The following is an 11,143-nucleotide window of genomic DNA, read 5'->3' on the forward strand; positions in this document are numbered from 1 at the left end:
CGGACATGGTGGCACCAAGGGGGGCAGTCAGTCCCCCCTGAGTCCTGGGTGCTTCTAGGTATAAGTTCTCATTTCAGTGCACCCTTTAGGACACACTGTGAATACTAAATGATCACACATCAGTCCTGTGTTGTCTTGTTTATGGAGATGCACCATCTTCCTCCATCACTACCGAAACACTCTCATGTGAATGGTCCAGTTCACCTCTAAAAGCAAGTTTCCAGTTTCTTATGAATTGATTTTATTGAGAAAACAACATGATAAGAAATACAAAATGTTGACATCTGTTTTGGTAATAACGGACGTGGATTGGTCTGCCTTAAAAGCTCTACAGCTAACAACCTGCCACTACCAGCCAAATGAATATTAAAAGGACATTTCACAATAACATAAGTGCTTTTAAAGCTGAGAAAACCCAAGGTTCCATTAGGAAATGTCACCAAATAAAAAGTGCGCTTGGTTGTTGGTGTGCTTTGTTGCACTGTGCGTCTCTATCTGATGAATCTCTTCCGTCCTCTAGTGGTAGTAAACTGCTATTGAAGGAGCAGCAGTGGACATGTTGGCAGACCCATCACATGTGCTTTGGGTGGTTCTGCAGGCAGGTGATGAACTCTTTCACCTCTTTCCTCGAAGCAGATCAGGTAGACTGCAGAGAACAATGGAAATTTGTATTGTATTGTTGGCAGATGTTCATTTTTGATAGGTCCTCACTCCTGTTTCTCAAACTGTTCTTGATCAAAGCTATGAAGGATGACAAGGCTTGTCTTGGCTTGTGATCCAATCAAGTGCTAGTAAATGTCTGGAGAAAAAAAGGTGATAATATAACTTTACGTCTGTCAGAACGACAGAGAAGAGAAAGCACAAAGAAAAGGGGATATTAGGGTGATCAAACCTTAGTGATGCTGCACGTGTGGGTCACTTTTTGTACCATTTGAGTGGTTTCCCTAAGTGAAAAGTTACCCAATGAACCGCCCTTCCTCTCCTTCTGTTGGTATAGAGACGAAGAAGAGCTTGACAGGCCACTCAGTAGCCTCGACCACTCAACACACGACGATACAGGACTGATGACGAAACCAAACGTCTTTGCCATGATATAGAAACTGTGCTTTTGGGTTCACATAGCCAACTAATAAAACTGAATGCTTCTGAATTTTTCTTCTCACACGTGTCTTCAGGCACATCAAATAACAGAGAGGTTCTGAATGCTTTCCATGCACCGCAGTACAAACCCAATAATGCCTCCTGTCATGTCTGGAATCACACGTTTCTATTCTAGACCTTTTTCTTTTTAAAGTGGCAGTAGGACGCATATGTTTGGCATCATTGGGCAAAAATTCCATAATAACCTTTCAGCATATTGTAATTCAAGTGTTCTCAGAGAAAACTAGACTTCTGCACCTCCTCATGGCTCTGTTATCAGGCTTTAAGAAAGTCTAGCCGGTGACGGGAGACTTTGACCAATCACAGGTCATTTCATTGAAAGAGCGTTCCTATTGGCTGTGCTCCGGTCATGTGACCAGAACTTGGCGTTCCTTCACCAGATATCACAATGGCGGCAACGTCACAAACTTTCTTATTTTACAGCTAAACCGTGCACTACAAGATGATTCCGAGAACATTTGAGGAGAGTATTAGGCATTAACGTAACAGAATATTGATTCATATTTGATCAGCGCTGCCCAGTTTGACCGTTTGGTCGGAGTTCACGAGTGATTGACAGCTGGCTCTCATACACGGCAGATGGACAGCAGACAGATCAGCTCTGACTGCTTGTTTTCCTCCGGTCTGTGAAATCTTGCAGATGCCGTTAGGAGCACCAGAGGACACTGGAGGCACATGATTTTTTTCCTGTTTCATGTACTACTGTCACGATATAGCGACCGTTTTATAAAAATAACCTTTTTTTAATCATATTTGCTCCTACTTCAGCGTTAGTTAAGGTTGAACACATGGTTAGAGCTGAGTCTTGGCTGTGTATTAGACGTTTTTCCCGCTATTTCTCCTCAAATTATCCGGCAAATTTGATCCAACTAAATTACATTTTGCACATAAAACAACTGGGCTGTCTAGATAAAAAACAATGTTTGGTACAAAATCGGAACTATTGGGCTGTAATGCTTAAAAAATCGATGCGGAAACAGGAAATTAGTTGCAAAAACTACATGCGAATTTGGACCTTCAGCTTCCACAGATGGTATTCTACTGACTCTGTACCGCAGCGCATGCACACACACACACACACACACACACACAATTTGCCAAAGGTTCAAGAAAACAAGATGAATGAATAAATGACTGAAACTCATGTTTGTTTTCCCAATCCCTTTATTATATTTTTTGGGGTTTTATTTTGCTTAGTAATAGTAATAGTAATAGTAGTAGTAATAATAACACAATAATGGTACAACAGCATGCCTCAGTGTAATAACAGCCTCAATTCTAACTGACAATCTTCATTTGTAGTAACTTCAATCTGATAATCACCATTTCAATGTTTCACATCAGTATTTTCCTTCTGCTGGATCTCAAAACCTTCTTGCTGCGAAGCTTCTTTCAGCTGAGCCTGATCAACGTTTTTAACTTCATGTCACAAGAACACAGAAATTCAGTTTCTGCGTTCACTAGGTAGCATTTAGGCTCAAAGTAGTCAGTTAACCTTATGTTAAAGAATAAATGATATATATTTTAAAAGAACCCACAGCCCTAGGAAGTAATGCATTCAGTAAATAAAACCCTGAACCCTTCTTTGATTCTTCATTGCACACTTCACTTCTATTAATTCACCGAAATAAAATTTGCATGAACCATTGGATTGAATCAACACCCCACAGGTTCTGCAGGAATAATATATGCCATCATCTCAGGTGGATCAAATGAAGATGATATCTGCCAGCATTGCTTCACAGCAACGATAACGTCAAACATTCTTTCAAAAGCAGCGAGATTTCAGGCTCCTTGTCGGGACGAAGCTTAAATCAGGAATCACCTGAGAAAACAAAACTGTGATGAGTCATTTATACTTTAGATTAAATCATCTAATATCTAAGAGTCAGATTGCCATTAACTTTCCTGATCACATTCCTGCTACTGAGATGATATGAACCCTTTTGGTTTTAATGACCCCATGACCTTTAGTCTAGCGCCACCCACAGGACAAACTTTACGTTCTGACTTAAACAAGTAATTCATTCATTAAAAACAAATTAAATTCATACATACCATGTAATCAATCTAAAGGGGAGCTTTCTCTACCTAATTACTCCAGGCCATAGTGATGAGGGCTGGGTTTCCATCTGCATATTTAGACCTGTAAGATCTGCGCTTCCTGACAGCACCTCCGCCGCAGGACTGTAACACAGAGAGGATGGTTAGACTTCAGACAGCCGGCTTTACGAAGGTCAACACTTTGTGAATATTTAGTTATATAAATTAATTATATAGTATACATTTTTTACAGGTATAATTCTTTCTTATAATCGAAGATACAGAAACTTATTTCTGAATCATCTTTTTAAACAAGTTGATTGAATTTAGAGGCTGGGTGAAATACTCTTAATGCACTGCAAAATACACGTTTTAGTTTTTTGCAGGTTAAACTGTGCAACACTTTATGAAGTACTCAGCTCCACCTCAGCCAACTATGCTGCTCACATATTAAAGCATCAGTGCTAATAATCCTTTACTATATATATCACCATGAAAGGAACCATATAGCATACTGTAATGAGTACTTTTCTTTTGCTACTTTAAGTTTCACATTGTTGTATTACTACTGTTATTGAAGTAAAGCAGTATTTGCTGCAGCCCTGCTTACCGGAGCACAGGATTGACCCTGTGTGGGGCACAGCTCCACCTGGCAGTGCAGATAGAGGTCACTAGTTTCCCCAGAGAACTGGAACACGTTGAAAGAGAAGACGTTGGACGTTCCCTGTCCGTTTCCCTCCATGGTCACCGTCTGGTCAGCGGGGTTCGGGCATCTGCTCAGAAACAGGAAACAGACATGATGACATCAGTTACATCATCAGTTGATTCTTACAGCCGCTGACAAAGTCTCAGAGGTTTTTCTCACCCTTTAATGACGAGGTCGTATCGCAGACTACTATTAGGTGACGGCTGGCTGGTTGCCCAGCAGGAGTCGGTCACTATGGCAGCCATGTTGCCGTCCAGCCCCTCCGTCTTCAGCTCCAGCCAGATCTTCTGGTTCAGCTGGATCTCGGTGCTCGGCCCGACAAGCTGCATGCGGCCGGGGTCGGTGTAGGCGTTCATCATCAGAGTGTAATTCCAAACTCCAGATACAATCTTCTGCACCACAGAGCTGGAGAGGAAACACACACAAACACACACACTCTTCAGCTGTCTTGAACTTTAACTCCAACAAGCTGCTGCACATTGACAGCCAGGTGAAGTTCACCCGGCCTCCACACACCTGTCTTTGATCCTGAAGGACACACTCTTGATTTCTGGCTTTGTGTAGAAGCAGGAAAAGTCGATCTTTACTTGGTCGTTGCGGGTGATGACGCTGTTCATGGAGCCGTTCATGGAGCTGTTCCTCGTCACGATGCTGTTCTTGTACATGATTTGGCTGTTGTTTGTCTAGATTGAGACAGGAACACAGACGTTTGTTCAGGTGAAGAAAACCCAAAGAGTTCATGTAATCACAGCAGATTATTTTCATATTCACCTGTGACATTTACAAACAGAGAACAAAGTGCTTTCACAGCCCTTGTTGGGGTTTAGAGTCCATCTCTTTACCATCCAGTTCATAAATCACATCTATATTTCTATCATAAATAAAGAAAACTAGTGGAAAATGTCCTTCCAGTATTTAGCCAAAGTTAAACAAGGTGAGCCAATGTGCCCATCAATCACAGAGAGGCAGCATCGGTGGAGAAACCTGTTCAGCTCTTTTGTGTGCTGGATGTATAAATAGGCAACCGTCTGCTGCCTCCAAGTGGCAAACAAATCACTTAATGCAGCTTTAAAATGGACCTCGTCACTCTCTGTGGAGTCACTCACATGCCACAAGGAAGCCTAACGTGTCCTGAAAATAACAATATATGGCATGCCTGGCTGAGACTTGTTACTTTGAGTCTACAGGGAAGTGATGAGCAAAGACAGCATGTTGTTTTGTGCTTGTTGAGAGCAAAAAACTAGAGCAGGGTACCCACCGTAACCTCCGTCCCACAGATGTTGCTGCTGTTGTAGCTGAAAGTCACCATGTGGGTCTGGTCGTCCATGTGACCTTTGCAGTTGGGGTCATTGAGTTGTAAGACGGAGTAGTCGATGGCTTTGTCCTCCATCAGACATCCAGCCAGAGTAATAGTGGCAGAGCTCTGCGTGCAGACTGTCGGCTCACCTGAACACCCAAAAATATCACCACATCAATATGGATTCATCTGAAACTGAGCTATTCAATAAATAACAGCTAGTTTGATGTTATCTTTTTAATAAAATTGATTTTATTCTGAGCTGTTAAGGAGGCAGAAATACGTCCAGTTTTTAATTCAACGCTAAAAAAAAATCAGTTTTTCTGCTTCAGTGACATTAGACTGAAGAGGCACGACAGCCTCTGCACCAAACCACACAATCCAAACAGCTGTGTGCCTCTGCCAGATGCCAGATGTGAACATCACAACCTTCATCACACAGTTGTTGCACTGTACCTAAAGTGTTTCTTGCTTTGTACTTGGAGGCAAACAGGGCCCGACAGAAGCAGCGAGTTCCACCGGGCTTCTCTCCGCAGAACTCATGATCGCTGCAGTACTGGTCCTGACAGGCCTTAGGGTCAGGAGCTACACACACACACACACACACTCATGAGCTTCACTTCCAAATGAACGATGAATGACATGACAATAACATGTTAAAGTTTTGTGATGAATATATTTTATATAACAGCTCTCTATAGAGCAGACGTCATGACACTGAATAAAAACTACTACTAATAAAACAACTACATAATACTAGATTAAATAAATAAATGTGTCTCGCCCCATCTCATCGTATGAAACATAACAAGTGAAAGTGAATGAGGATCTTACGGCAGCCGGCCGTTGACCTCCAGTCCTCCAGTATGCCGACTCCTCTCAGGCTGCAGGCCTTGGCGTAAGCCTCCAAAAACTGGCAGTTGAGACCGTCCACCGACGGGTAATTGCACAAAGTGTTGGTGCAGGCGGTTATGTACGGCTCTGGGTCAATGCTGTCGTGACAAGCAGCGAAGGGTGCCTGCCTCGTGAGATTACAGCTGTTCCAGCCATGCAGAGAGGAAGAGTGAGAGTCAATTACCAGTTTTGTGAACAGTATTATGTGTGTTTAGCTTCCAGAATCATCCCTGCTCATATGACCGTGTCGTGGCACCATAGAAATGTATGATGAAGAAGACTCGTTCCTGTTTGAAGGATGAAAGGAGTGGTTAGAGTTTTGATGGGTCAGTTCTTACTGTTCAGTTGAGCGGTTGCAGTCGATCGTACTGTTGACGGTGTCGTTGTGCTGAATCTCACAGCTAGGGGGTGACAAACAGCACAGATCATTACTCTTGAAACCTCTACAACATTAATAAACAGGTAATATCAGTCAGTGCATTACATTAAGAATAAGTCGTACCCAACAGCACTGTAAGAGCTCTTCTCTCTAGGCAGGGTGGTGGTGATGTTGGGATTAATGGGGTTGCCACACAAGCCCCCTATAGGTTCAACAGGTCCTGGTTGATGTCACAATTAAAGACAAATCAATGAACTTTCAAGCTAATAAGCACAGCTGTCATTCTGAAACTCAAACACTAATTTATGTAAATATGAAATATTTAGTCCAGATAGGATTTAGTTTTCTGTACCGGACACATGTGCGGTGTTGCCATCAAAGAAGACTGTCATGTTGGAGAAAGGCAGCTTGGCAGTAACTCCAGTGTGGTCCTTGGAGAGCTCCACACCGTGAAACAGCTGAGCCGTGGCGTTGAGCATCAGAGCTTTGTTATCAACCTACATCACAGCAGATAGGCAAAGTGAAGGAAACACTGGCTTAAACATCACAAATACACACATACATGTGCTTTGCATGGGCACTTGTGCACTTTGTACGTCTACCCCACTACATCTCAGAGAGTGTCTTAACTTTAAATACATCCACACAAAGTAACGGTCATCAGTGACTGATCAAACAAGCCCATAAATACACTGTTACTTGCTCTTAGATGGATTGTGGTAGCTTACCCGAACTCTTCCACCTTGTTCCAGATACATTCTTACACGTGGCCCTCGCAGCGAGATTATCAAGTGGTCCAAAAATGACACATCTTTACGGCGTTGCTCCCGGAAACCCGCCGTGAGGGAGAAACTTGAATTAGACATCATCAGACTGTACTCACACCGATCCTGGACAGAGTGGACTCTGTCGTGGAAATCAATGACGGTGGAGCCAGTCACAGTGCACACGAAAATGGGTACACACCTGATGGAGATGGAAAGGGACAGATATTTAGTGTCTTTATTTTTGAAAGCAAAACCCAAAGACCACGAAGACAGAAAGATATTGAAGACATTGTTTCCAGTTAATACACATTTGAGGAAAATTAATCCTAACTTGAAATTTAAAGGGATACTCCACCAATCTGACTCATAAAGGTCAGTTTACTGGTAACTCAGCCTGTGAAAACACTTGTATCATCTGTAATAATATCTCTCTAATCACTCTAAGATAATAAATGAGTCTAGAATAAGAAATATCTTGAGTTAGGCTATTGGGTTGCATTATGGGAAATGTAGGATCCCGTGTTTTTAAGCTTGACTCTACTTGGGTCTGTCAGGATATCTCAGCCTCCGCTGCTTCCATCTTGACCATTTCTTTATCTGTCCTGTGCAAGTCTCCTACTTTAAGGAGGAACAATACTACAATACTGCTGGAGCACCTCTCTGATGACTTCAGTATGTCTAAAGTGTGAAAATAATAATAATAATAATATAATAATAATAATAATAATAATAATAATAATAATAATAATAATAATAATAATAATATAATAATAATAATAATAATAATAATAATATAATAATAATAATAATAATAATAATAATAATAATAATAATAATAATAATATAATAATAATAATAATAATAATAATAATAATAATAATCATATTAGCGGTGTAAAAGATCTGGTTCTGCTGCATCGATTTGGATCTTTTTTTAAACAGTCCATCGTGACTCTGACAATGTTAAAAAAAAAAAAACTAATTTGGTTGATTATTAGAAATAGAAATAGATTCATCAATGATGAAAGTAATCGTTAGTTGCAGCTCTAATCCGAATAATATCATAATTTTCTCATCAAGTCTTTGTTTTGTGACGTTTGTCTGAATACAAGTCGCTTTCAGTCCACATGGTGCACTTCATTTAAATCAGTCAGTCAAACCTTTATTCAAACTTTGTTCCAAATATAAAGCAAACATATTTACGTGTTGTTGCCCTGGCAAACCTCCTTGGGTCCACATGTACTGACAGTTCTGACGGCTGCATACGCATCACAGATGACTTTGGAGCAGGGTTCTGGGCTCGTCTTAATATCTGAACCGGCTGCGAAAGCAACATCTGGGAGGTGATAGGAGGGTTATGAAATTAGTTTAATATTAAACTTCAACAGAATTTAAGAGAAGGAAGTATAACAGCAAATACGAAATATCACATTTTTGTTCAGAGGATCCCTGAAGAGTCTCAGTCCCTTCTTTGGGAATCACCAGATTTGCATACCTGATACTCTGCATCCACTTACATCCAAGTAAGGGGTAGAAGCTAGATCAGACATTGTGAAAGACCATTTAATCATTTGTGTGCCGTTGACCGTTGCAGTCATGTTCTAGAAAAGGATTAGACAAACATCAAGGTTAATACTGTAATACTGAGTGAACAGTTTAGACTTGAATCCCCCTTTTTACATATTTTCCTCCACTTTTAGGCCAGTGGGACGGTGAGAGCAGTGGTGGCCTAAGCTTCAGATGACCAGACTGGCAGGATGAATCTGAGTGAGGAGGCAAAGTTGCCCCTCCAGAATTATTAAAGATAATTATTTCTAATCAACGTCTTTGGCCACTTGAGGGCAAAAAGAGCCCCCAAACAAACAGCCCCCCTGGTCATGTGAGCCCAATATTCACTCTCCCTTTAGCTCTGGTTGGTCTCCACCAGCTCCTTGTTAGCTGCTAAACGTTACACTTTCTTCATGCGGTTTGGTGCTGCAGGTCGTGCACAGGGAGGTTATCACAGCTTGTTTGCTGAGGACAGCTGCCAGAGTTAGTGATAACTCTCTGTGGATTTACACTACCTGAAATTGTGGGACTGTGTGTAAAAAGAAGCATAATTCCTACACTGTTCATCTAATGTGGATGTAAATACCCTAAAAATAAAAGCTGAAGCACTTTGATGTCGTAGTCACTGTTCATTTAAATCAGTGTGTGGAAGTACAGAGCAAATACTACAGACATGTGTCACTGCATTATTGGTATATCACTGCATTGTATATTATCAATGAGTGACTGTTTCTATGTGCTAGTCATCCCTGATGATGTCCCTCTTAGTAGATCTCATATATTACAATTAGATTCAAGTCACAGATCATTTTCCAAATATACCCAGCAACATTTGAAAAACCCAGAAGGTCATATGGAAAATGTTTCCAGAATCCACTGCACAACAGAAAAGACTTTGAAACCCATTTCACAGGTTGCTACGTAGCCAAAAGTGACACGTTGCTATCAAAATATTAACACATTTACACAGAAGCATAACATTTTTAGGTTTGTACAAATAGAGCACAGAGATGCGTAAATTGTCGAGATGGTTGTTGAGTCTTTGAGGCTTCCTGTTAAACGACCTTCTGGCTCACAGACTCAACTGTAAAGGTCAAATACTGAGGAACAACTGGCTCTACTCTCAGGGACCAGATGCTATGAACTTTGCAGTGGTTAACTTCTGAAATCACAGCCTGAGGTCAGGATCAAGTTCACTTGTCATAAAGCAGATTGGTTTGAGGACATACGTCGCCATAGTAACAGACTCAGGGTCATCTCTGGGACCGAAGATATATCTATACTTACAAAACCACCGGTGTTGTTCCAACCAGCGTCAGATATAGACACAGCTCCTTGATTCACAAGGTTGTAGTATTTCAAGTACATCTGAAAGCATAAACAGAAGAGAGACAGAAAACATTAGGGAATGGTTTCCAACATATTTTAGAAATTAACTTAGTTAACAAAGTTCCCTTTGCCACACAATGTCTTTCAAATGTTCATGTTGTACAAAAGGCTGAACAGACAATCAGTGTAAAAACATGGAACTGATGATTACTCACCACCGGACTACCAGATTGGGTTAATGTCAGCTCAACTGTACACACTGACTCAACGCCCTTGATGTTTGGGAGTACTGTGATGGAGTTTGAGCTCAAGACATTCACCACATTCGCACCGTCCATTGTTGTTCCCTGTGGTAACTGCAGACAGTCTTGTGCGGTTTCATTTTGGTCATTTTTAAAACACATTAAAAGACCTGCACTGAAGGTCACCTGTGAAACCAGAGAGACACCATTGATGAAGTATTAATATTAATCTTTTCAAGACTTTGACTCAACAGCAGCATAGTTTCATCTCATTAAACATTTAGTTAGTTACATTTATTGCTCCGTGTTTAACTCTAAGTGTTTTTTAATTACTCAAAAATTTTACTCACATCTATGTATGTGTAATTGCGTCCATAAAAGTTGATGGGACACGAGCTGATGTCGGTCGTTTCAGACAGATTGAGGTCGACCTGGCTGGCAGCAACTACAGCGTGAATGTGAAGCAAAACAAACATCATACATCAATCCATCACGACCAACTTTACACTGTTTATTCCCAATTCACACCTCGGATTTAAAATAACATTCATCATCGTCATGAATTCTGGGTGTAAAAGATTAAATGAATGAATAAAATAAATATTTGGTAACACTTCATTTTACAGGTCCGCAACTTTCATGGTAATTAGGTGATAATTAGCAAGTAACCTATTTGAAATTTATTTGGAATTACTGCCAAATATTTACCTCAAAATATATATATAATATATAATATAAACATTATTTAATAATTAATACATCTCCAGGAAAAGGATAC

General features: G+C 40.6%; 1 protein-coding gene across 1 annotated transcript; it reads right to left on the reverse strand.

The window, feature by feature from the left end:
* Window positions 1-2,320: 2,320 nt before the first annotated feature.
* Window positions 2,321-8,796, reverse strand: LOC119484009 (zonadhesin-like). Its single transcript, XM_037762565.1, has 14 exons — window positions 8,742-8,796; window positions 8,450-8,582; window positions 7,209-7,446; window positions 6,833-6,977; window positions 6,604-6,700; window positions 6,440-6,502; window positions 6,042-6,244; window positions 5,664-5,792; window positions 5,169-5,356; window positions 4,427-4,593; window positions 4,070-4,315; window positions 3,815-3,977; window positions 3,220-3,348; window positions 2,321-2,986 (listed from the first exon to the last, which is right to left on the reverse strand). The coding sequence occupies exons 1-13, from the start codon at window positions 8,794-8,796 to the stop codon at window positions 3,253-3,255; spliced, it is 1,923 nt and encodes a 640-aa protein (XP_037618493.1). The 3' UTR covers window positions 2,321-2,986; window positions 3,220-3,252.
* Window positions 8,797-11,143: the final 2,347 nt, after the last annotated feature.

Source organism: Sebastes umbrosus, chromosome 24, assembly GCF_015220745.1.
Source record: "Sebastes umbrosus isolate fSebUmb1 chromosome 24, fSebUmb1.pri, whole genome shotgun sequence".
NCBI classification, from domain to species: Eukaryota; Metazoa; Chordata; class Actinopteri; order Perciformes; family Sebastidae; genus Sebastes; species Sebastes umbrosus.